At 39.8% G+C, this 27,961-nt stretch overlaps 2 protein-coding genes across 2 annotated transcripts; both read left to right on the top strand.

Annotated features, from left to right (window-relative positions):
• Window positions 1-1,494: 1,494 nt before the first annotated feature.
• Window positions 1,495-4,649, top strand: LOC118115907 (potassium channel subfamily K member 16). Its single transcript, XM_035167123.2, has 5 exons — window positions 1,495-2,044; window positions 2,631-2,745; window positions 2,877-3,043; window positions 3,640-3,808; window positions 3,998-4,649. Exons 1-5 carry the CDS (start codon window positions 1,832-1,834, stop codon window positions 4,207-4,209), a joined length of 876 nt encoding a protein of 291 aa, XP_035023014.1. The 5' UTR covers window positions 1,495-1,831; the 3' UTR covers window positions 4,210-4,649.
• On the top strand, window positions 4,591-9,691 carry kcnk17 (potassium channel, subfamily K, member 17; the record flags this gene model as incomplete). Its single annotated transcript, XM_035168547.2, has 6 exons — window positions 4,591-4,610; window positions 6,093-6,300; window positions 7,064-7,178; window positions 8,119-8,285; window positions 9,190-9,358; window positions 9,441-9,691. Coding segments are annotated over 6 exons (930 nt in total), but the record flags the coding sequence as incomplete, so codon positions are not given.
• Between the last annotated feature and the right edge of the window lie 18,270 nt (window positions 9,692-27,961).

The following is a 27,961-nucleotide window of genomic DNA, read 5'->3' as shown; positions in this document are numbered from 1 at the left end:
TGGACTCACATTTCAGCAGGTGCTCAGGAACAAAGCTCCATAGGAACTATCATGTTGCTTTTGTAACTGTTGAGTGTGTAGATAAGCATATGAGAGAGAGTTCATTCATTTATTATGGACTCCGCTCATGTTTGAGGGTCACTTCACCGTATGTTAATAAAGTCAGTGATTGTCAGTGGTGAGATGTAGCAAAGCGCATTTAAAGTACATTTTTCATGTATATGTACTTTACTTAAATGTTTTCCAGGTACTTTGACTCCACTACATATATTTGCAAAAATCTTTACATTTTACTGCAGTACATTTTTACAAAGCAATTGCTTTACATGTTTTATATTTTTTTAAATAATCAATAACAAGATTTTGTTATCCAATCAGAGCGGGCAGGTAACATTAGACTCCGCCTCCGAAACAGCAGAAATGGATTCAGAAGAGGCCAAGACTCAGGCATTAATTAAAAGACAATTTATATTAATTATAGGATAGTATAGAATATTATGATACAATTCTATTAAATAATTATTAGTATATTCTATTGTATAATTCTATTATACGGATTTTGATTCAGTAGCATCATCTGCAGCATTTTTTATTAATATTCAAAAAGTTTGTATTATTCTTCTAATAAACAAAATATACAGTAGACACATGAGGCAAAAGGTTACATCTCAGCAAGATTTACTTTTAATACTTTAGGTATATATAAAACCAAGTACTTTTACTCAAGTAGAAAAGTGAATGTGGTACTTTTATTTGAGTACATTTTCATCTATTTATATGTACTTTTACTTGTGTAAAATGAGTACTTCCTCCACCTCTTGTTATTGCAGATAAAACCTTCAAATGTCAACTTTTTGTTGAATAATTCTTGACAACACATATTACATATCACAGTATGTAGTATATATGTATATATATGTATATGTGTATATGTGTAACCCCTAATATGCTTTCTCCTTTCAGACCATTGCTAACACGCTATCTTGAAACCTTAGAACTCCATTAGGTTTTTATCCTGAGGCTTCGGCAGCTCTTTGGTTTATGGCCCACGATCAAGTAGTGCTCTCCACACCTCTCCATAATGTCCTCTCCTTCCTCTCCACCTGACCATAAATATGCTCGGCTCCTCGCTGTGGCGAAAATCGTCCGATGAGCGTTCGAGCAGACGTCCTTTTGGTGAGAGAGATAGAGTTTTTAGACTTTTAAGTGTTCGTACTTGATTGAATTAAACGTATCCCCTCTCGACATGATCTCAGATTGGGGCACCAATCATTATTCAATTACTTAATTATTATTGATGTAGACGTCGGTGCCTCGGGAACCTTATCATTTGTGGCTGAACTGCGTTTTCCTCAGGTTTCCAGATTCAGCATAAGCGCTCGCTCAACCAACAGCAGTGCAGGTAAAACATTAACTTTTGTTCTGCTGACAAGATGCTGCCACCGCTTCCTTATTAGTGCAAACAGTTGAAAGTGTGTGTTTGTGTGTGTCCAGATGTCACACTAATGGTGGAGAGGAGCTTGATCGTTACCCAAGCAACCCCGTAAATCAATGGCTGGCATCTATGGCGGTCTGGCCAATCAGAGTCGGAGCATTGTGGGGCGATTTTTTACCTCCCAAGTTCGAGCTGTCACCCCAACATACCGCTTTACCCAACATCCACCTTTTCCTGATGCTGCTGCGATTTCAACGAGACATTTAAAATGTTGGTCTAATTTTGGACATTTTCCTGTTTCTTTGGTTTGGAAAAGAATGGCTCCGTCTCCAGTGCTCCCTCTTCTCTGAGTGTGAACGTCAGCAGCCTCTGGTGCTGGTGGGGCTTTGGAGGTTGATGGCGAGGTTCCAGTTGGCCCGCTTCAAAGTGAGCTGGACGGGGCTTTTGGCCCTGGCCCACCTCACCTACCTGCTGGTCGGGGCCACCATCTTCCAGATTCTGGAGCGAGAGGCTGAGAGCAACAACCGCAACCACTTCCAGCTGGAGAAGCTGCACTTCTTGGCCAATTACACGTGTCTGGACGGACCGGCCCTGGAGAAGTTTGTTCAGGTTTAACACCAGTTTCCTCCTCCATGTTTGATAATAACAGTTTTCTCAGTGATGGTTTGCAAAAGGCCCCTCATGTGTGTACATATACGAATATACACTGAGTAAACTGATGGAAATGGCTCATCAAATACTGAGAAATTGAAAGATCCATTTTATGATTAGGTACATAAAGAGATATGACCTTAATCTGACCTATTAGATCAATAATAAGTGTGTCATGGTTCATTTAAATTCCTTTGTTATACGTTTAAATGTAAAGTTAGTTTGACCTTCAATATTTGTGTGGGGATATGTGTGTGTTTTTTTGATTGTGTGTGTGGTCCAGGTATTACTAATGTTGTGGGGATGCAAATGTTTTTATTATGGGGACTTCTCTTCCTTATAAAAAAGTTCCCATAATGTAAATCTTTACATTGTGTCCAGGAAATCAATGCAAGTAAATATAATGTGTAGTCTGTGTGCGTGTGTGTGTGTGTGTGTGTGTGTGTGTGTGTGTGTGTGTGTGTGTGTGTGTGTGTGTGTGTGTGTGTGTGTGTGTGTGTGTGTGTGTGTGTGTGTGTGTGTGTGTGTGTGTGTGTGTGCGCAGGTGATTTTGGATGCCTGGGAAAAAGGAGTGAATCCTTCTGGCAACTCTACAAACCCCAGTAACTGGGATTTCAGCAGCTCCTTCTTTTTTGCAGGCACCGTAGTCACAACTATAGGTGAGCATGTTTACATATATTATTAACATTGCATGTTTCATTCTGGTCGTGCTGCTGCTAAAGACGCATCATCATCATCATCCACATCATCGTCATCATCATCATCGTCATCATCATCATATACTTCACAGGCTATGGTAACCTCTCCCCCAGCACCGTGTCCGGTCAGGTGTTCTGCGTGTTTTACGCGCTCTGTGGCATCCCGCTGAATCTGGCATTCCTCAAGCAGATGGGGAAGTGTCTCACCATCCACCTGGGTCGACTGAAGAGGGGGATGGTCTCAGTTGTTCCACACAAGGTAACGATGGGTCGCCACTGACATCACTGCATGGAGGAGAGATTCTTTAAAAAAAAGAAAAGAAAAAAATATATCTTTTCTGGGGTTTTTTAGCATGGCAGTTTCATTTATAAAGCACATTTCATTAAAAACAACACACAGATAAACTTAAAGAAAACCATTTCAAATCTGAAAGCACAGTTTAAAACAATTTTCAAACAAAAATAAAAGATATTAAAAAGAGCAGAATGAAAGAGATTAAAAGAGATTATGAATAAAAAATGATAAAAAATAAGTTGAAGGAGAAAAATAATATAAACAAAGTAGATAGAACTGGGTAAAATAATAAAATACAATAAAATACAATGATGTTACTTCAAAAAGACTGCAAAAACTTTGCTTCATGCTCGTGTTTTAGTTTTGGTTCATTTCTGTTGTGTTGTCTGCTTTGTTGTTGTTGTTGCTTCTGGTCTGTGCTTTCATTAGGTCATCTTTAGTTTTGTCTCACTTGTAAAAAGCTGCGTTCTACAAGCTAATAGAAACTCTGAAATTTCCATGTAAGATTTGTAACACCTGTGAATGTGACCGACTGTAACATGTGTGTTTTCCCCCCTCAGCAAACAGTGGAGTGTCTAGCAGTGAGTTTCTTCTTCATCAGTGGCAGCCTGCTGTTTCTGGTCATCCCTCCCCTGCTCTTCAGTTATGTGGAAGGCTGGACATTCGGCGAGGGTTTCTATTTCACCTTCATTACACTCAGCACCATCGGTTTTGGAGATTATGTGGTGGGTGAGTGGAGAGCGCAAACACGCACTAATGCTGCGGAAGGATCCCAGAGGTCACCGCTGTCAGATCAAAATACAGTTTTTTCTTCCTTTTAGCTTTGACACAATCAGTATTCTGTAGTTCTACACATCAGATGTCCTGTGGACTCTGTAATCCATGTGTTTTCAGGACTTGACATGTCTTCTCTCGCAGGGACTGACCCGGGTAAGGAGTACATCTCTCTGTACCGGAGCCTTGCAGGTATATGGATCATTTTTGCGTTGGCTTGGCTCGCCCTCATCCTCAACATGGGATCCAGAGTGATGGAGCATGTGGTTGTCCTGACTCACCCGGGCTTTAAGAAACAACAGGAGGAGGAGGAGGACGCGTCGTCCTGCAAACTAGAGGACACGTCAAAGATCTAACTATGGACTGTGCAATAGACTGTAATATTCACTAGGTAGAACATATTTTGTGTGATTGTGTTTACTGTACATATTGTGATAAGAAAACAGGTGTCGCATCATTTTATATATTACCAAAACTGTTGTATATTTGTGTTTCCATATTTATTCCTTCCTATACATACTTTGCTTCATGTTTCACCTGACAATGATTGTTTTGATGTATTACCGGATGCCATGGGCTCATAAATACATGACAGGTTTTTGTTTGACAGTTCTACCTCAGTTACACCAGAGTCAGTGCAGAAGATCACGACCTGAATTCATTTCTAACGACGAAACTTGAAGACATTTCATCACAATGTGGCCAAGACATGTTCATTCACCTAAAATGTACTGATAAGTGTTTACTCACATCGCCTGTATGATCTGAAGTGGAAAATGCAGTTAGAAAACAAGGATTTAACCCAAATCTGATTCTGACATGATACTATGAAATAATTAATTTCTTTAAAGAAATATAACATATCTTATTCTGCAAATACATTATTTTCATTTCTTCTAAATGTGAAAACTGTTTTCAATAGCAATTAACATGTGAAATTAAAATAAACTGGATATATTTATAATGCATAAATAAACAGAGATTTATAACAGGGAAGCGACTGAAGTGAAATTGTGCAGTTCTTGGACAATGAACACCAGGGAAAACATTTAGTACAGTAAGGTTTAGTAAACACAGTGTTTAGAAACAAGTGTCATGAAGAATAACACTAGTGATGTAATAAAATTCAAAATGCTTTACAAAAAAACCTATTATTCCTCATGACAACTGATATTCTGCACAGATGTGTGTGTATGTTCACCTCTATTTTTACACAGCAGTTGTCAAGATTATGAGCCATCATCAGAGACCTCTGTGTTTTATTTAGGATAAAACGTAAGTCATGAGAAATTTGAATAAAAGTGAAGGATTTTTACTTTTATCTTTCTGAAAATGTACTACTGAAGTACTTTAACAAGTGCAGACGCAGGGTAAAAGTCCTATAAGAAAATCTATACCTATTCCTCATGTTTTTCCATTATTTTACATAACATTACATTACTAATTTACATAGAATTTACATTTTAAAATTGTAAATAACTGCTGAACTTTACCATGTTTTTATTTTTCTCGTTTGTTTTATTTATTATATCCAACTCTATTATTAGAATGCTCTCAGGTGACACCGTGCAAGTGTGCACACATGTTTTTTGTGTGTGTGTGTGTCTTCATGTGAATGTGTGTGTGTGTGTGTGTGTGCTGATGGTAAACTCCAGTGCATTGAGCACAGAGTGTTATCTTAAACAAACTCATTCATCACTAGAGAGCACGCTTGACTGATCTCTGAACAGCAGCTGAAGCCAACAAGGAAGGATTTCTTTCTGTATGTTTAACAAAACTGACCTAAACTGTCCTTAAGAATGAAACACAACCCTGAAAGTGAAATGATATCTCACTACAGACTATAATGAGGAAACTCTTTGGTTTGTGGACTCGCTGAGAGTAGTTGTGTTTTTCAAAATCATGCAGTGGCTCTTAAATCCACAAACAAACGACTGAATCTGGTTTATATAGTTGAGGCTCCTGTCTTGAACTCAAATGATGCTTCATTTTATACAGAAACTCAAAAAACAGACCTCACTCATAGTCCTTACCTCTGCGGGCGTCTCTCCCTCTGCTTATTTTCCACCAGATTTGCATGTCAGGCCTCTGCAGTGATTAAAACAGTAGCGTAGGTGGAGTTTCATTTGCCTGCAATGCACAAAAACACAAGAAGCCCGAGCAGGTAAAAGACGGAGCCCTCGCTGAGACACTGAGTTCCAGTCTGGTGTCCAGAGTTCTACGTGGGAGCCATGCTGAGGCTAAAGGAAGTGTGTTTGTCCCGCGTGCCCTCCATCCTCATGCTGGGGCTGGTGTACCTGACCTACGTGCTGATCGGAGGGGTGATTTTCTGGAAGTTGGAGGGAGGCCTCGGGCAGAAGGACATGGGCCTTTTACTGCAGAGCAAAGAGAGGCTGCTCATGACGTACACGTGTCTGAACCAAGAAGGCCTGGAGGCCGTGGCTCAGGTGAGGCCCATCCGAGGAAACGGTTCCATGAACAGTAACACAGGCGACTGAGTCACAGATTTCACTGCGTTACACTTTTCTTATGCCACGGACAATCAAATATGCAAATGTGGGGGAAGCGTTTCACAGTAGCACTTTGTTAAAACCTATTGGATTTACTGAGACACTGTTTTTAAAGGATTACGAAGAAACAAAATATCCAAATCAAATGTAACAAACAAATCAGAGTTGCCTCTTGATTTCACATCTTGTGAAGTGTTTTAAATTTATTGCATGAGTGTTTGTGTGTATGTTTTATTCTTAATTCATCCAACTAGGCAGCGAATCAGGAGATCGGTGTTCATTTATTGGGCCACACTGAGAAAAACAAAGAGTGTTGTTTGAAAGCTTGATTTGTGTTTTTGTAGCATCTTCATCCATGCAAATATCAGCCTCCTCATCCTTTCACTGATGCTTTGCCTATGTATCTTGTCCTGCAGTCGTCTCCTTGGAAACCACTGAGTTGTTTTAAATGTTTCAAAATAATTCTCCTGTTTGCTACTTGTACCAAGTGATGTTGGCACAAGAAGTTGCATTTTATGCGTCATGAACCTTTAATGGCCTCAAGGTCTCCAAAAACACCTTGAAAACAAGGATGACTACTGCCAAAGGGACATAACTGAGAGTCTGACCCACCTCTATGGAAACTGACATTGTTTCATTTAAGTTTGTTTGAGTTTGAGCTCTACTTTCGCCCAGTTTGTAATTGTTTTTTGCTTTTCAGGTTATTCAAGATGCATCGAAGGTGGGCCTGAGTCTGAGAGGAAACCACACCACAGACGGCTTCTGGAAATTCACCAGCTCAGCTGTGTTCGCTGCGACTGTGGTCACAACCATAGGTGTGAAGACGACAGAGTTTTATTCATGTTTCCTGACCGATTTCCAACAGAACTGGTCATGTAACACAAACACTGGATTTGAAAATATCAGGCTTCAACAAAACCAGTTTTACTCTTATGCTGAAATAACTTAAACAGGATTTTTATATTGTTTAAAACCAATTGTTTTCCTCTCAGCATGACTAAGCCTCTGATTTAAACTAAGGTGGGACATCAGGGAAGGTACGTGAGACAAGATGAGAAATATCGTACGTATCAAATTTAGAAAACATTTAATTTGGTCCCAAAATTGAATTTGTACATAGATGATAAAATACTTCAAAAGGTATGAAATATAAATAGATACATTTTATCTAAATATTTGAATTAGTAAAAATAAAGGCAATATCATTTAAAAACTCAGTTGCTGTTTTGTTCAATACTTGCCATGTGTTTAATAAGTCTTTAGTGTTTTTAATGGTTTAGTGTGTAAGATTTGGTGTCATCTAGTGGTGAAGTTGCATGTTGCAGCTGAACACCCCTCACCTCACCCTCCCTTTCCAAACATGAGAGAGAACCTGTGGTAGCCTTCAGTTGTCATAAAAACTCAAAAGATGTTTAGTTTGTCCAGTTTGGGCTACGGTAAAAACATGGCGGCCTCCGTAGAGAGGACCGGCTCCTGATGTAAATATAAAGTATTTAAATTTAAAGGGCCCATTCTAGGGCAAAGAAAACAACAATTTGTACAATTTAGATGAAACACACTATAGTGAAAACATCACTAGGATTATTTTATATTCAGTTTGTGCCAATAGATCCCTTTCACCTAAATCTTACACACTGAACCTTTAACAGGGCTGTACTCTACGATGTACGTATATCCACCCTCCTCTTCAGTGTTCACCTCTTCCTCTGCTTCCACCTTAGTGACACGAGACACTAACAGATTACAGTTTGGCAGGTTATGGGAACATGAGTCCCAGCTCTACGGCCGGACAGATCTTCTGTGTGTTCTTCGCACTGTTTGGAATCCCGCTCAACATGGTGGTGCTCAACAGGGTGGGCAAGTACATGCTGGTTATAGAGAGGAACGTTTCTGACTTCCTGGAGGGGAAGACTGGGCGAAGGGTGAGGACATTTTTAATCATCTCATCTAATATCTGAGTTTGTGGAGGCCCTGAGAGGCCAGTGATGTTTATTGTTGTAATACTCATTTCAGCCACTAGAGGGTGAACTGCAACCCTTGGTCGGTTTGATCAGGACAATAATCACTCATGTTTTTTGTTCCCGTTACCCGTTGTTTGTACTCTACACACATTCACAGATTTAGCAGGACAAGGTCAAACACACAACTTTCAAATTTCATTTTCAGGTCTTTCTTGTGACAAAAAATTCCTCTTTACCAGATATAATAAATGAAAAAACAACTGAAAAATAATACATTTCTTAAGTAAAAAAGAAATAATTTGGAGCCCTTCTTCTGGGTGGAAATACCATTCATCCACAGAAACCTGCTCAGAATGTGGATTCTTTATACAATCTCAGCTGAACTCATGGTAGAAAGCATTATTAAAATTAAATTAAATTCATAGCCAAAAGAAATAATTATACTATTTTATATATTATTCTTATTTGTATCACTATCATTATCATTATTATCATACTTTTTTATTTATATAGCACTTGTAACACCCTTCTAAGATGTTTGACTTGAAACTTAGCGAAAAACAGTAATGTTAGATAGGCTACCTTGTGTTTCAAGTACGTGGAGGAATAAAAAATGGAGTTGCACATCATACTTTTGTGGCCGAAAGGAGTATTACAACAACAAACACGTAACACATAACTCTACACGTTTTGGCAGGTTTCACATTATCATGGATTAATATGAAAAAGATAAAAAAAACTTGAAGAGTTTGGAAAGAGAAACTGCACTTGCCTGCTGAGGGCTCCATAAAGAAGTCGTATGAGCACTCTAGAAACGTTTGTCTTAATGACTATCCTCACTGCTCCCTTCAACCACTCACTGCAGACGTGTACCCGCTTCTTCGTCCACCTGGTGTCGTTCTTGTCTGGAGCAGCTCTCTTCTTCATCATGCCCATGCTCGTGTTCCAACAGTACGAGGGCTGGACCTACTCCCAGGCCATCTACTACTGCTTCATCACCCTCAGTACCATCGGCTTTGGAGACTTTGTAGCAGGTAGGAATAAAACACTGATCTGATCTAAGTGTTAAGACCATATGTCTATGCATTGTAATAAATGATGCTCTCTCTCTCACAGACAATAATCCAGATAAAACATTCCCGGAGTGGTACAGCGTCCTCATGGCCTCGTGGATCTTCTTCGGCCTGGCCTGGCTCGCCCTGCTCATCAACCACTCCATCGACATCCTGGAGCGGCTCAACACCCACTTCAAGCAGCGGTGGGGTGGGCAGCGGCCGGAGGAAGAGTCCGGCCGCGCAGAGCCTGAAAACCCGGAAACTCAGGTGGAGGAGGAAGACGAGATCCAGAAGCCTCCAATAACCCAGTAATTATAGGTGAAACTAAAATACTGACTCATTTTTGTTGAGTCGTGCTGTTTAATCTCGTAGCACTTTCCAAAGTGACTCTTGGCAATCCAACTGTTTTTAGTTTTTTTCATCCCTGAGATCAGTGCCATGTCTGTGGGTCAGTGATCTGTGTCAGTCTGTCTGTTGCTCTTTGACCTCTCAGTGAGTTGCGGCCCATCATGGACCGCAAAGCCATGTAGCAACTTTGTGGTATTTATTAGCCGATATCTGAGCGATAGAAGGGGATGTGAATACCAGACATTTGCAATCCAAATCACAGGCAATTACAAATACATGTAAATAGTGTGAATTGTTTTTCATATTAGAGGGGGTCTTTTGTGTTTCTACTCTACATGAACACTGTATGTTCTTGTACACGCTTGGAAGGGGAGCGTGAGGTGAGGGGTTTTAGGTTTTCAAGTAAAAGTTTTTAAAGTTTTAAGTTAAAGGGGGTTTTAAGGTGATTGCAATATGCTACTTTACCACTAGGTGCCACTAAATTCAGCATAGTTGGTCCTTTGAGTGGTGTGTTTCAACACTAGCTGTTAACTACACTTTTAGCACAATATTAAAATTGTACAATTACAAGTACATCTGTGAATCAGATAAACTTTTACTTAAACTGAAAAACATTCAAGCAGACCAGAGTAAGCCATGTAATTAGATTACTGTTTTTATATTTTACCTATTATTTTTATGTAACAAATATTAAAGCACTTGTTATTTTGTTGGTCTTTTTTGTTTTTTTATTTGTCTCATCGCTTCAGTTCATCATAATTGATTCATTTGTGCTGAAAGTAGCTTTATGTCCACTAGATGGTGCAATTGCATCAGCACTGACGAAAATAACATTTCAAACTAATCACAAAGCAGCAGACACACGGTATATTACACAGTGTTATAATTATAGAAACACATCCTCACAGGAAATATACTTTATACATACAATATGATATTTATGTATATAGTTTCTTTTAATGCAATTTCTTGAACTTTTGACCTCATTGAAATGTGTTGAGTAGTTCTTTCATTGTGTATTTGTATGAACTTTTTTACTACTTTGACAATGACTGACACTAGAATCGCACACATGCTGCACATCGAAGTCCTCAGGGCTGCAAACATCTCCTGAGGATCATATATCAGAGAGAAAGTCAGACGAGGCCGTGGAGGAGTGAATGACAAAGGCAGACGGCGAGCAGCAGGGACAAGAGAATGGAAAAATGAGAAAGTGCTGGAACGATTGATGGATAGCTGAACAAAAAAAAAATGGGGGGTGGGGGTTTGAGGGAAAGTGCAAAATTCCTGAGAGCAGTAAAAAGTTTTCTTGCTCCATGGATTATAGCAGCATGCGAACTATAGCATGGTTTTATGGGGAGCTCACGTCACATTTATAAATAACTTGACTCAGCTTTTATTCATCATTATTCCTTTTAATAATAAAACAAATGACAAGAAGACAGAAAAGTAGTCGCTGCGTCTTTTAAGCACAGAGGCACAGAGAACGACAAGGAGCGTGATGGATTGTGTTCATTTTCAGGAATAAAGGTTACAAAAAAGGCAATTTTTACTAATCCACCCCCCCACGTGGAAGAAATACACCTTTGTGTTCCTGAGGGCTACAGTTGATACATGAATTATTTGACTTTCTGATTTGCAAAGGCCAGAGGTCGCTTGTGAGAAAGAGGACTGGTGGTGCAGGCTCATCTCATGACATCTGATACATAATAATCGGTTAATGCATCATCAAATCAAATCAAATCAAATCATGTTTTTAGTGGAAGGTCATGTGTCCTTATTAAGAGGAGCAACCTCCCCCTGGCTCCCCCTGTAGTCCACGGGTCTGGATAATAGGAAGGATGAGGGGGAAAAGAGTGGGAGAGATGGGAATTTGACCATAGTACAACAAATACCTGTTTGGCCACGGTTCAATGAGGACTCAGTATGTGTCAGGGGACTGGTGCCTCTCACCAGCTCCTGTCTGATCATATAGTAGTTTAAGCTGGAAGCTGGTATGCTGTCCACATGTGGAACTAGGCTCCAGGACAGATGAATGGACACTTTCAGTGACCGTGATAAGGCAGGACATGTGCGACACCCATATTGTGTAAGAACGAGTGAGGGTGATACTGTGGGGGTTCAGCCCCTCCGGTTTAGATGCAGCCTCTTTTCATCGTTCAGCCAATATGTGTAAATATTTTCCCAATTTTGACCACGTGGATTTAAGGGTTATATGCACGGTTTTAAAGAATAAAATGAAAGCCAACAACTGCTTCCTGTGTGAAGATAAAGTGGAGAAATGGCGTCGTAAACAGAGAAGAATTCACATTCCCTACGTGTGTGTGTGTTGTGACCTGAGCTGTTCTTTGTTTTTGTAGCCAGAATTCATGTTAGTGCACGTGCATGTGAGTTCCTCCCATAGGCCCTCCCCATGCTCACAGGTGACATGAGCCAAGCTCTGATGTAAACAGGACACCCGGGTGGACATAATGAGGTTCTAAAATGGGGGGAAACATCATGATTGACAGCTGCAGGACAGTCCTGTCAAAAGTTTCAAAAACCTTAGAGCATATCACAGTTTTTCTTTTTTCATTATTTTGAAACTGTGTATTTGTTTTAATATCGTCCCGACTACATCACCTGCAGTGTAACTTCTCACAGGCACATGAAATATGTGCTAATCCGCAGATTGAATTTGTCCTAAAAAAAAGTACCATTTCCTCCTGTTATATACAATATAAGTTAAATACAGATAAATACGCTTTTAAACAACTTCAGTTTGGTTTTATATCAGATCCCATATCTCTCCTTTCTTATCTAAATCTGCCACTTTCAAGTTTGGTATTATAACGAGTGCATGCCTTTTTTTTTCTAGTGTTGCAATTGATTTCATTGTCCATTAATATCATTATTTATTACTATGAATCAAATAATTATTTAGTGTATAAAATGTTTAAAAATGTAAAGGTCAGCTCATCCCTTGCTGATCAACATGTTGCTGTGTTTAGCTTGTGTAACAAAGCACCTGCTCCACACACTGTAAACTGTATGTCAAATATTTGAAATATGTAGGCGTGTCTGTCAGTGGCTAGGACATATATATATACAAAAGCAGCTCTTTGAAGTGCTGAGCGTGTGTAATGCTGATGTACACACACACACGAGCAGCAGACAGTATGGGAATGTACGGGCGTGCGACCTATTTACATAGTGTCTGACCTTACAGAGGCCAAATATAAGAAATAATGATGAATAATTGAGTGATTATTTATAAATAAATAAAAACATACATAACATTTGAGATGGAGAATAAATTTTTTCACACATATGACAACTAAACCTCTGTGCAAACTTCACAAATTATTTAAAATGTAATGGCCCTATTATCACTGTAGTGATTGAAGTCAGCGTCTTTACTCATGCATCACCTCAGTTGCTCCCTACAGAGATCAAATGAGTTAACATTATAATCCCCACTGGTGACACAAAGGCCCCGTGTTGCTATAAACTAAAACTACATGGGATTAACACTAAACCTTGTTTGTTCATGTATAGTAAGAACATCTGGTTCTCTAATCTAAAATATACTGCTGCTCAGATTCTCAGGATTTATTCAACATGTACATTATTTAAAGATTGTAAATATCCTAATGATAAATACGACAGCTCCTCAATAGTGGATTGCCCCCCGCTGGCTGGTTGCAGTATAGCTAATGAACTCTGCTTCCTCTATGTTGGTGGATGGGACACGAACCAAACTAAAAAGTCAAATGTCAAATTAATAGCTCGTGTTTCTGATAAATTTGGTTTGAATTAGTTATTTGATGCCATGAAAACTGGATTAAACGTCATGATTGACAACTGAGACGAACTACAGCGGCTCCATCCCCCCCGATCGCTGCTGCACAGACTATTGCTCCTAATGCACAAGATGGCAGTGTCCGTATCCGGGATAGTTGGGCTTCACTTCTGAATATGGATGAAGCGGAGACTGGTCGTCCATGTTTACTTACGGCCTACGTATGTTTTGGATTAACACTGACAGAGAGCTAAAGCTACAGTAGCTCTGACAGTTTTAAATGGAAAAACATGTAACACTGCAGCCTTCACGTCTGTGTACATCGGTTGAAGCAGCTGGTGCACATCAACAGTTAACCAATGTACAACAAAGTTTAAGGAGGACATATTTCCAAACCTCTGCAATGTGAACTGCTGGTTGACAATCCCCTCAGAGCTCGGTGGTTACCTGCAGTCAGACCTGTTCAGTTTGACCCACATTAGCACCTTGTTATCAGCAGCCAGTTTCACCACAACATCTGTGGTCGTCAATCATTGACAGGAGAAAACATCTGCCCTCATCGAGCTGGTAAAAGAGAAACTGAGCCAGACTGAGAGTGGGAGTTAAAGCTAAACTGCAATGAAGAATATTACCGCTGTAAAAGGACTAAAGCTTTAGTGATAAGTCTAAAGTTGCAGGAGATAAAAACACGACTGAGATGGTTTTATTGTGGTAATTATTAGAGGAGTGTCCAGATGCAGATAACCCCAGTTTCTAAAGTTGTGATAAAATGTGTGAGGAGGTGACTTTATGGCACTTATCTCTGTTCTCCATCAGTTTTTGTTTTTCACATTTGGCATTTGTCAACTGATATGTTTGCCTTATGCGTGTCCCTTTCCTTCCCACTCATTGGACCAGAACTCCCTGTTCTGGGCCAATGGGAGAACAACATGCACATCCTGCCTCCAAACGTCTGTCTGCATCATTTTCTCCTCCTCGCTCGACTCTGTCTCTTGGTTTGACGCAGGCTTTCGGGTTTGCCTCTCCTCACGCGAATCCCGGCAATTACTGTAATCAGACGAGCGCAGAGATAGGCTTGTGCTGAGTTGACAACAGTAAGCAAGTGCTGCCACGAACTAGAACACAAAGATACAGCCGGAGAGGAGAGCATGGGAGCAGATAAGGCAGGCGACCAAACAGAACAGATGGATTTTTAATGGGCCAAATCAGGGGGAGAAATAAACTGAAGTCCAATATTTCTTTTGCTTTTCCTGAATCCGACCATCCTCCATCAGGGGACGGGGAAAAAAAAGCATTTGAGTTTATTTACGGTCACAGAAAAGCTGGACGTGTGTCTTCCTGCATGCTTTTGTCTGAGAGGGGGGGGGCTCTCTGACGAACGAGCATCACCACCCCTCTGCTTATTCGGGTTTCTGTCTCCAACCTTACGTCACAGTGCCTACAAACAAATCTATTCGAAACCTCCCATCATGAACACAAGACGCAAGGTCACACTCGACCTGTTTTGGCTAATAACAGAGCAGAGTAGACTCATGATAATCCCAGGCCTTGGTGACCTGCACCAAACGCTGCAAAAGTTCACCTCCCCCCTAAGTACTAGTATTAACATGTCTAAACATGTCTGCATGTATAAATGATGAGTTCAAAGCCACGCGGCGCACACGCACGTGTCCACTCTCAGCTGTTTACACCAACACACACTGTGTTTAATACTGACAAGAAACTTTCTGACACCATAATGTATCACAGTTGGACCACAGGAGGACATTTAGACCACAGGAGGACATTTAGACCACAGGAGGACACTTGAACCACAGGAGGACACAGATTTGCATTTGATTTAACCACTGACTCTCCCATCATGTATTTGATATCACTCTAAATGAGATTATAGCATGTTATACATAACCGTTTTCTTTCCATGAAATCTTCAACCAACCTTTATTATATGTAAATACATCAAATATTGTTCCAATTTTAACAGCACTATGTACTGCGTTCGCACTGCTACCCATAGACTGTATATAATGATTAATGTCAAACATCAATTAACTAAAGCTTATCAGAAAAATTAACACTTGACCATACATCAGTGTGATGAGAACTACCTAAAATGACAGAAATACTTACTGGGAAAAATTTATTCGACGTGTACTTTGACTTCTCAGTCTGGCCCATCCATACACATGGAGGAGACTGGATTTATGACCAATACTGTAGCCAACCACCAGGTGGTGATCAAGACACTTCACTTTTGGAGAGCAGTCATGTCGTCCATCTTCATACAAAGTCTATGCTGCTAACAACCTGATGTTTAGCAAGTACTGTTCACCAAGATAACAACCTTAGCTTATGAGCATGGCAACATCCGATTACTGGCAGAGAACATGAAGAACAGCTGGGGCTGATGGGAATGACAATATTAGGCAGGTATTTGGTCATTAACAACAGTATTGGACTAAAGCTGAGAAATGAATTAGTGTATTGTTGATCAAAAAGAAATGAACAATTTTGCTAGTCAATCAGTCATTTAAGACATTATCTGGTTCCACATTATCTGGTTCCACATTATCTGGTTCCACATTATCTGGTTCCAACTTCTCAGTTCGGGGGATTTTTCAACTTTTCTCAGTTTTTGGGTTCATCTTTGGGTTTTGGACAATTTTTCATGGACCTAGAATTATTGCCTTAAAGCCTCCGCAGACCAATGAAAAAGCTGTTTACATCCACGTCTGTCCAGATTTGTATTCTATAAGTAATGAAGACTTTGAAGGAATTCAAGGTATTAGGAACGTAAAGGACATCTTGAGTTGTGCCCAAAAACCTTTGTCTCCTAAATTCTAACCAGAGTGATTCTAAGTGACTGTTTGTGCCAGATGTAGTGAAACTCCCTCGGGGCATTCCAGATAAATTACATTGACCATCAAAATTCACCAAAATTCAATCTGTGAGTTCAAGCAAACCTTTGTGCTAAATTAGAAGAAATGATCTCACAGCGTTCCTGAGATATTGCGTTCACATGAGTTGGACAGATAGACGGACAACCCAAAAACATAATACTTCAGAGTGGGTGACAGCTTTAGCTGGAGGAATTTTGAAAATAATTCTTAGTAGTGGAGCTTAATTGGATAATTCAAAATTTCCAGCTGATCATGGTGCTAGATGAAAAGTCAGACATCACTTACAGTTCATCCTGAGGGGGAAATGAATGTGTGGACCAAGTTTCACAGCAATCCATCCCCTTGTCAACCCCATGGGGGCACAGGAGGAAACATTTAATGATTGGACAACGTGATTAGGTTACATTTCCTGGACACTATAAATATATGTATCGATACATAAAATAGCTGCTGAGCTACAGTATTTCAGTCAGGATCAATCCAAAGGACAACAGACAAGACACAAATGGTCTTTTAAGAGGAGAGACATTTTCTTCAAGTTTATGCACAACATCACCGTATCATTACTAGAAAGAAAGAAATCGGTTTTATTGTGGGTATTATTGCTCTGTGTCAATCAATTTTCCCTCAGCATCAGAGGCATGCCGCAGCAGATACTGTATCAGACAGATAGAAACATGTTCTCACTCTGACAGAACACAACAGTTACATGTTTTCGCCCCATACAGGAGACTATAAGTCGTAGATTACGAGACATAAAAGTCGACCTTGGCTTGACCTACTGGGACTGTGAACCATTAATTTCAACATTTCTCAGATTTAATTGAGCTGAAACAGTGGTCTGTTTACACACTCCCTGATAACCCAGACAACTACAAGGATTCAGTGTCACTTAATGGGCCTTGCACTGTGGACACAAAAATGACTTTTGTCTAAACCTGTTAGTTTAGTGCATCTGTCTTGGTGCAGTGTTTGACTCACTATAGAGTGCTCTTTAGATTAGAGTGTAACGATAACGTGAAGCACCATCCATGGTACAACAACAACAAGTACACAAAATTATGGAGCTAAATGGTAAATATGTAGCATTTCTCCAGTCTTATCGACCACTCAAAGCACTTTCCAGTACAAGTCTCATTCCCCCAGTCACACACACATTTATACAGCGGTACACATTTGGCATAGCCATCCATCCATCTATAGCCTTCTGTTTATTTGGGCTCGGGTCACGGAGTTAGCCGGCCAAGTAGGGTATCCCTGACTTCCCTCGTCACGCTTTCCAGCTCTTCCTGGGGATCCCAAGGGTTCCCAGGCCAGATGGGATACATAGTCCCTCCAGCGAGTTCTGGGTCTACCTTGGGCCGACTGGTTGGGCGGGCTTGGGAAACGTCCAACGGAAAGGTGCCCAGGAGGGTCCTCTTTCCTGTTAAAAATACAGATTGATGTTTTGAGTTTTAATATCTTTGATTAATATGTAATATTAATTCAAATATAATAAGTTCATATGTTCAGCACCCTCCTTTCATGCTATTGTCTCTATCTGTAGTATAACTGAGCCAAAATTCCTATTATTGGTAACAATTAACCAGGGTGCAAAACACAGTAAAGCCATCAGGACTCTTAATAAAAATAAAAATTTGACCCTTTAATAAACTCCTGACCTTGTGGTAGTGTGAGCTCGTACAAGGGCTTCTTGCACCATGCACTTTACAGTCACTATACATCCATTCATTCATTATCTATACTGCTTATCCTGTACGAGTCGCAGTGGAGCCAGTCCCAGCTGATATTGGGTGAGAGGTGAGGTACACCGTGGACAGATCACCAGTTTATTGCAGGGCGAACATGGAGAGACTAACAACCATTCACATTTACATTCCCATTCACAATTTAAGACAATTCAGGGCCTAACCCCAATCTGCATCTCTTTGGACTGTGGGAGGAAACTGCAGTATCCAGAGAAAACCCACACAGACGGGGGGAGAACATGCACTCCTCACAGATAGACGCTGGCTGACACCAGGACTCGAGCCGAGGACCCTTGCTGTGAGGCAGCAGTGCTAACCACTGCATCACCATGCCGCTCTAGTCACTTCACAGCAGCTGATAAATCCTCACATAGTTGTAAACAGCAAAGCAGATTCTGAGGTTTTTCCCCACCCTGATTTCCAGAAACATGAAAAAACCAATTTAATTGATTAAAAGGTTTTATTAGTTAAAATCTATCGTTTTAACGCTCGCAAACTCTTTTACTAGGCCTGCTTGTAAATGTAAAAGCAAACTGAATCAACTGGAGAGCAGCTAATTGTGTGCAGAAGACAAAGTGTTTCTGTGTCCCGATCAGACACAATACTGTTACTGTAAGATCAAAACAACTCAAATGACAGATCATTTGTCTCCTCTCACCCTCACTGAACTCATGAGACATACTGTATTTCTTTCATTCACTAAATACGGCCTTACAAAACAGCATTATTTGAAAAAAAAAAAAATCTGCCCATCAAAGGATGACGTTAGTGAGCGAAATACTCAGACGATAGAAAGATGTGCTATATGCTTACAGGGTGTGTTCCTCAGGCTGCACATGTTTACGCCTATTACAGAGTAAAGGGCAAAGATCTGTAAAAATGTCTATACTGAAATACAGAAACTGTTCTTCATCCTGTTAACATGTGACAGTTGTCATATGAGACATTTAACAGATCACCCACTTACGGTTATGGTCAACTTCGAATGAAAGCTTTGTATGTTGTTTTTTTATGACCTATGAAAATGTACGGAAACATGTAATTTTTCTCATTACACCAACGACGTGCGAGCATTTCATAATCAGAGAGGTTTATGATAAAGAATATAAATTGGATGCAGAGTTGATCTTGATATAAATGTTGGAACACAGAGATAAAGGGTTGAGATAATGTTGTGAAATATGTTTTGATTACACAAGCTTGTTGCAGGACAGAAACACTGTTCCTTGTTTCGGGACCATATGATCTGTTGATGTCACTGATGAACCTCCAGCCCACGGCGTGACCTCACTCGTCCCGCAGCGCTTCCTCTCTGGCTTCTATCGTCTCCTGCAGCTCCGACAAGCCATGAGGCGAGAGCATCGACAGAAACGCCCTGCTCACTGATTCAGCCTTTTTTGGAGGGAAGGTTTGAAATGAATCCGTTTAATCCAGTTTGAGAATAGCTAGTGAAACTGGCAAAGACTTGTCAGAGGAAAACTTTATATAATCATAATAATCATAATAATCATAATATTCATAAATCCAAGTGGTTCAATATTCATGTTTGAAAAGTGTATTCAGTAGCAGCATATTTTCCTTATCCACTTTTCCTCAAGAGTGCATTTGTGATTTTTTCCCCTTCCCATTCCATTTCATTTCCATTGTTGACGGGACTTCACACAGTGACCTGTTGTGTTGTGTTAGATAATCACAGCTCTTGTCCTGTGACTGAGCAGAATTTAAGAACATAATGGAGTGAATTTAGAGACATGGGACCATTGATGTGCAGATTAGGCTTCCTCCGAATTCAACATACTCCTTTCTTCCCTGATATTAGTGAGGGAGACAAGGAGCTATACAACCTAATAGTGAATAGGCAATCCAGTAATATGATTTGGTATGCAGAATTATTTATATCTTATCTATATATACAAACTATGCTTTGCATTTCCCTCACTCTCATGTCCCCAAAAACAGATTGCGGTCATATTAATTGGAGACCCTAAATTGACCGTAGGTGTGAAATTACGCATGAATGGTTGTTTGTCTTTGGCTGTTTGGCCCTGTGATGTGCTGACAACCTGTCCATGGGTGAACCCTGTCCGACCCCCAATGTCAGCTGCTGTGACCCTCAAAAGGATAAGCAGTATAGATAATGGATGGATGGACCTCCACAAAGGAGAACATTTTTTCACCCCAGTTGGTTGGTTTGTTTGTCAGCAGGATTATGCAAGAACTACTGAAAGGATTTCCATGAAATCCGGGTGGACAGTTTTTTTTTGACATTTCTATTAATTTCCCAGGGAGTAATGATGGAACTTGATGAAAATCTCACATGTTGCATGCAAACGTTTCAAAACTATATATTGGGTCAAGCTCAAAAAGCACTCCAGTTCCTGCACTTCCCATAATGCAACTCTGTTGTGTCTCTTTAGCCTCTTCTCCACTGGTTTTGTCTGCAATGGGAATGGATAAAATCTGCATTCACACCCGGGTCAAATGACTCTGCTGGAAACACAGGGGTTTATTGGCTACAGCTTCTATCACCCATGATGGATACATGACAACCGGGTGGATGTGTTTTTTTCTTCTTCTACTTCTTTATTTTGGCAGTCTAGACGCTGACACCGCACATTTTCTGCAAAAAATCATGATGTGCATGGAACCTCCGGGCATTGGCTCTTAAATAGCCATGAGCGTTTGTGCACTTATTGTTTTTTACATATTGGGAACATCGTGCAACAGCTGGGTTTTTTCTTCATATCTTTTCAAAGAAAAAGGCGTGTACCTGCTAATTTTGGTGTAGAAGAAGTATTAGATTGGTTGCATTTTAATCTCCACTCCCTTTCGTCATAATGCAGTTTGTCCATTTAAGATTTGCATTTAACCAAAACTGAATCTGAAAAGACACTATTCAAACATTGTTAAGTTTAACATGTGCTGAACAGATCAGTCTATTTACGGCCGTCAGAGATCATGAATATCCGGAGGGCTTCCAGCTCCTGTCTGCTCTTGTATGCAGACACCTACTTTCACTCTAATCATCCGTTTGTTACAGTGTGATACCAGAAAACAGGTCTGCACACACACACACACCCACATCTTAAACTGACTGGGCCTCACTTTGAAAATCGACTTTGCTCAGAATGAATCGGCCTCACTGTCTCACCACTGTCAAGTTGCCAGTTAAACTAAAACAGAGACAGTCTCGTGTTCTCTATAATCGATAATGAGTCACGTATCCGTCGTCTCGCACACAGCACAAACCACCCAACCTACCAGTGAGTGTATTGGCACTGCAGGATAAAGAATAAGTCTGTGAACAGGTCAAATTACTTTGAATCTAATTCCTACAACAAATTAAATAGTATAGTGCTATAATTAGCATCAACTAAATAAGCTAATAAAGTCTCACATTACAGGATTCAGGATTTGAAAGGTGAACTAACAGGCTGGTGTTTAACCTCCAGGCTGGAATACTTCACAGGAGAACAAACTTCAACAGTAAACTCAGTGCAGCACCTTCCCCTGAGGCCTCCTGTAATTTATGACTAAAATATGCTTATTCAGCTGGTAACACAGGTTTGTAGACGTCTCTCTATGCAGGGTTATCCAAGTTTAAGTGGGGAAACAATAGTTTAGTTTAAATATCAAATGACCTATGCTAAGCAAGTAGATATTTGGAAACTCTGCAGTAAGGATTGGGAGCTTTTTATACATGTTACCTTTTTAGCTCACAATGTGACAGAAGTATCCATCTATCTATATAATCCATAGCACTTATACTGTGAGGGTCACAGAGCAGGCTGAAGCCAATCCCAGTTGACACTGGGAAAGAGGCTGCATGGGTACAACCAGGACAGGTCACTAATGTATCACACAAAGACAAACAGTTCACACCTATGTTTATTTGAACGTCTCCAATCAAGCTGAACGACTTTGGAGTGTGTGAGAAAGACATGGGGAGAATTTGCCAGAACCTTCTTGCTGTTCGGGCGATAGTGATAAAAGTGCATTTTGTTTGAATGTGAGTGACATTTTTCTTTCAACGAATCGAAATTAAGATAAATTAAAATAATGGAGAAAACCCCCGTAGACATGCAGAGAACTCCACACATAAAGGCCACAGCCAAACTGGGATTCAAACCAGGAAGCTTCTTGCTGTGAGGCCACTGTGCTGAACACTGCTATCGTGCCGATACATAAAAGATCAGGTTAACACATTCAGAACTATTTTAATGTGCTCAAGTAACTCTTAGGGCTCCTTTAAAAAGACTTCCTTTCAGTACCTTGGTGGAAAAAGAGTTTCCCTCCTTAAAACTGCCATAGAACAATATCTATATTGATTTTATTATTTACTTTTAATTACTTTTACTTTACTTTTGAACTGACATCAGTCCTCATCATTTTAACCCTTTGAAATACACTTTTTTAAAACATAATTCCACAGTTTTTTATATTAAAAAGCATTAAAAAATATATTTATTATTTTCCATGATAATGAGATTACCTTTGGAGGGTTAACACATCCTGGTATATGTCACTGATTAGCGACAACATTGCCTTTTATCATTTTTGCTTAGTGTTTACACAATGTAAAATAGACATATTAGAGGAACAGATATACACACAAAAATACACACCTTTGGAAAATGTCCTGCCATATGCATTAGCACAGCCAACATTATCATAACACTAAAACTGAAAAGGACAGAAATGTCCCCAAGCAACCCCCAGGGTTCAATCCAGATCACCAAAGCTTGATTTTTGACACAGAGCGTGAAATACAATTGGATTCTCTCCTGACGTCCTCTTTTTTATTTGTGGTTTTGTTTTTAATGTTTGGGAACACTTTGATATTCACACTAAAAAAAGCCACACACAGACCAACCAGAAGCAAATTAGTTGACTTGATTGTGCAGGTTTCCTCCTTCCCCCAGCTCCCTGAGAAGCTCAGAGGGAAAAAAACACAACAGAAACATATAACAATGGGTCTAGGAAACAGATCTTCAGTCATTTCACATGCAGTCAAATCAGTCATCATTAAACGTTAAAAATAACCCCTTTGCAAAGGGATGGCATGGGTTATATTTAACAAACAGGAAGAACCCACTGTAAACACAAGGAAATTTCTCTGACGGGCAGAAACCTCAGAGGCTTTTTTGTTATTGTGCTTTGTCATTAAAACCACAGGCTTCTTTTTTACTCATATTTACTACAGCATCAATTATTTATAGCCATAATAGTAATAACACAGATTAGACTGTGAATCAGTGCAGCTACCTGCAGTAAGGTCAGAGGTCAGAGGTCAGAGCAGTGCTACCTGTCTTCTCTAAGGACACTTCACAGGGGACAGATGTTTGCCATCGTGATAAATGTGTTTAAAAGTCACACATTGACATTGCACTTGCTCAGAGGTGTAGGTTGATGTCACTGAACGTCTCCATCGATATTTATTTATAACGTAACAAGATAATATGGACGACAGGACTCACGTGTGACAGGATTTTACTGCCTCAACATCACAGAGGCGCCAGTTAATGGAAATTAACTGGCGTACCATTCGCCAGCACATATATACGTCCGGCTCCTTCCTGGAATTTCATTGTTACGATCACAACCTCTGTTAAGAGAAGATCCACTGTTCTGTGAAAACAAATAGTGTAGACCCTAGACACAGGTTTGAACACCTTTTGTTTTAGGTCAGTCTTTTAAAAAAGTGTATTTTTACGTGTGTGTGTGTGTGTGTGTGTGTGTGTGTGTGTGTGATGGCTGAGAATCATGGAACTGAAATGAAACAGGTCACAGCTTTCTGTTAAAAGTCTATATGAGACAAATAAGGCTCCACCGAGAAACGACAATTACTGAAGCATTATCTGAATATTTTAAGGAATTTTAGAAGAACTTCAACAGTTGTGTGTTTTTTATCCTTTTTCACCCAGAAACTCTGTTCTTTCCAAGATCCCTAGATTACGTCCTCCCTTGAGACTTTTGGTCACCGATTGAAACATTAATGCATCCAGAGTGAATAGTGCCTTATCTAATGTGGCTCTTCCGGTTGTCTTATCTGGCCTGCCCGAAACTCCGGAAGTCCCCTTGTATCCCAGAGGACCTTTCCTCAGACCACCGTGATGGCCTTCACCAGCTCTACAGTATACAGTGTTTGGTGTCTCTGAAAAACAGGACAACATTTAGAAAACATTTATCTGTCTGATGTTATGGGAAATAATATTGTCGTCAAAATTTGGGGGCTGCTTTGTTTCTCTTCAATTGTATCGCAATAAGGGAAAACACACATTCCTTAAAAGGGTTGATGGCTGTATCTGATCATGTGTGTGTCTTCCATTGACAAAAACATAACACCACATTACTGCTGATGGAATGTATATGCTACATGAACTTACATTTGATAAACAGGATGAAATTATTTCATATTGTTTTATTAGCAAATGTAAGAGTGACATTTACAGCTTTATTGTTTTCCTTATTGCATTCTGTTGAGATTTATATCCCTTACTGCAGGTGACCGGGTCAACTGTTGCATTGGGAAGCAGGAATGAGTGTTATGTAAGAACTGTTGTATGTCAGGACCTTAAAACCTTGTAATGCTGTTCATCTCTTATCTGTCCGTGCCCACAGAGATACCAGCCCATCAAGCCTGCCATTATCTGTTTATTCCACAACACGGTTGCATAATAAAGAGGAGGTCATGTGTTCAAATTTTAAGGAGTAGTTGGCAAATTTTGGAAATACCCCTATTTGACTTCTCCTAAAGAGTGAAATTATAGGATTGATGGTGTAGTTATTTCGCTGGAACCTGCAGCTTGCTCAGCAGAGATAAATGGAGATCCAGGAAACCAAGCCCTGTATGAAGCCAACAAAATGCACCCATGCCACCAAGGTTAACGGCTTGTATCTCTTTTGTTTAGTTCAGTCTCTGCTGGATGCCTGGCAGCTGGTCCCGATCAATAGTCTGCCACACAGTAGAGCTAGTCCGATGACCAAAATAATCAATTTTTCCTAAAAATATTTGAAGACAGTTTAAAAATTCCTGGATCAGCCCCATAATCTCCATCTACACCCAGATTGAATGGCTTCTTCCCAGACCCAGGCCAAGATAAACCAATGCTATTATCTCAGCTACTCATTGGTGGCAGTTGCAGATCTCTAATCTTATTTGTTGCCATACCAAAGCTGGAAAAAGAAACTGTATAAACTTATCAATAACAATCCTCTAAATACATCCTACATTTTTCATCAAGATTCAGACTTAATTCTAAATCAAGGAAAATGTTGGATCTGACCCAAAATGTATTGACCCATCCTGCATCCTTCCAGTAAGTTTCATGGTAATCTGCCCAGTAGTTTTTGTGCAATGCTTCAAACTAACAGATAAACCAGATAAACACTGATGAAACATAACTTCCTTATTTATACACATAACAGAATGGATCAGATTTGTTTGCTTATGAAGTGAATTTGAAAGGAAATGCCATAAAGCTCCCATCTAAATCTTTGAGATTATCACGTGCATCATACTAGATTATTACCTCCACCAAGGAGGATATGTTTTCATTGCTGTTTGTGTATCACCAGGATTACACAAAAACTACTGAACCAATACTCTTGAAGGTTGGTGGGAGGGTGGGGTACAGACCAAGTGAGAACACATTGGAATTCGAATAAAGGGAAACTTTCATTCACATTGAAATTTTAGACATTTACAGGAATTTCTCAAGAAATAATGCAGAGATCTTTATGAAGAATAAACAGGCGAAGAAGACTTTGGCGGAGGTATTGCCATGGCAATGCCATCCTAATGAGAGTTGATGTTGTTGATCTTTGCTGACCGACGCGTTCTGCAGCTGAGGGAACTGGAGAAGAGCCGCTGCAGCCTGCAGACATGAAAGAAAAGATCTTGTCACAGATACACAAAATTGCTGTTTTGGGCCTAACCTAAATATTTAAATGAAGGAAGAGGTTGTGTATACTCAGTTCAACTCTGCAGGCATGTCAATGCAGGCCACCTCTGTCAAAATACCTTCTTTGACATGAGAGTGTCTATCTTTTGAGTGTCTTTTGCTAACGAATGAAAGATGTAAGATATTGTTTCCTCATGATGCCTTTACCTGCACTGGTTTGTTCAGAGAACAGGCCAATACTTGCACCACGGCTTCCAGAGAGCTGCACAGTCAGTGTGATATGTCTGCACCTGCAAACTCCTGCGTGGTTCTTTCACAGTTTCACATTCATTTTTATCATTAGTCAGTGCACTCATTTGCTTTTGATGTAAGGTCATTGTGTAAAGAGAAAAGCATTAATTATGCAACATATCATTAGTTGCAACACTCGACAGAAGTATGCACGAGTGCAAATCACCCCAAAAACTAGCCACTTGAGTTTATACTTAACTTTACCTTGCCTGAGCTTAAATTAGAACGTACGCACACTCACATGCACACACATACTGAAGGAAAAAAGGCCTGGGGCAAGTAGCACACCAGTGATCATGATGCAATATCTTATTGCCTTGCATGCCATGAATTCTCACACATTCAGCCGCCAACTGTAAGCCCCATTTGTGCACTACAGGCTACAGAGTTTGGAAATGTCAAACAACATGATTTTTTCTTTTCCTCTCTCTTTCTAATGTAAACTAATGGAAAATTCCACTCAGCGTCTGGCTCTGTACTTTGACTGACCCTAGTGCCGCCATATCTCTGTCTCAGGATCTGTGGCTCTACTTAAACACCAATCAATATATTTGTTACTTTGTTTGATCTTTGCTCCTCGCAGCTTCGACAAAGAAAACAGAATGCATCACTTGAGCAAACATTTGAGCAGTTGACGTTTGGGCATTGACGTAGACTTCAGGGCGCACGTCCCTCAGCAGCTGATGGCCGTCTTTCAACTGCAATTCTTCATTTGCAAGATCAACAGGTTGCCAAACAGGTTCACGTGTGGATTGAATTTCCCACTGTGACATATTGAGCATCAATAAGAGTATCTTACTGGGTGGTGACATTCCTTGAAGTTGTCTGATGAAATGTTGCTTAAATCCTAAACATATAAAACCTCATAATGTCTTTGCAGATGCATTGATTGATATGAACTCATGAAACCTATGTGAAGCTTATACAGTGGCACTGCTTAAGTCAATATTTGCCGAATTTCAAGTCTTTCAGTTAACGATAAACTACATCAAGACAAATCAATTAAAGGTCAATGGGGCTGGAATTTAAGGCAAACCTGCAATCAATGGAGTTTGTGCCACGAAAACCTGCACTCAGCTGAATATATGGATCTTTATTGCATTAATTTAGACTCAATTCTGAAAAACATGTCAGCATATGCAGCCACTGGGATGAGAAATAATCAAACCATATCTACATTTATTTATTTTGTTTAAAAAAGGCACTATAAATAACACAAACATTATTTTGAATGGTTTATTTATATATATATATATATAATGATAATGAATTTTGCTTTATAAATGAAGTCTATCATTGTTATTAATATTAGAATTATTAAGAGTAAATAATTTATTTAAGGAGATAAACGTTTTTGAATACTCGTTATTATTTTTATCATCTCTAATGCAAACGCATTAATTTTAACACATGCATTCCATTGAGGTTATTTAAGTGAATCAATACAAGAACCTTTATGCAACAATGCAACTAGAGCAAATTCCAGAAAGTGGGAAAAAAGTGAAAGTTGTATCAGTTTGGGGGCGAACGACAGATTCAGTTGATCTGCACTTTGTAGATGTCAAACAGAGAGAGAGTGTTAGACTAACATCTGCACGTTGGCAGCACAT

Source organism: Hippoglossus stenolepis, chromosome 10, assembly GCF_022539355.2.
Source record: "Hippoglossus stenolepis isolate QCI-W04-F060 chromosome 10, HSTE1.2, whole genome shotgun sequence".
Taxonomy (NCBI): Eukaryota; Metazoa; Chordata; class Actinopteri; order Pleuronectiformes; family Pleuronectidae; genus Hippoglossus; species Hippoglossus stenolepis.
This window is presented reverse-complemented; position numbering and strand designations above follow the sequence as displayed.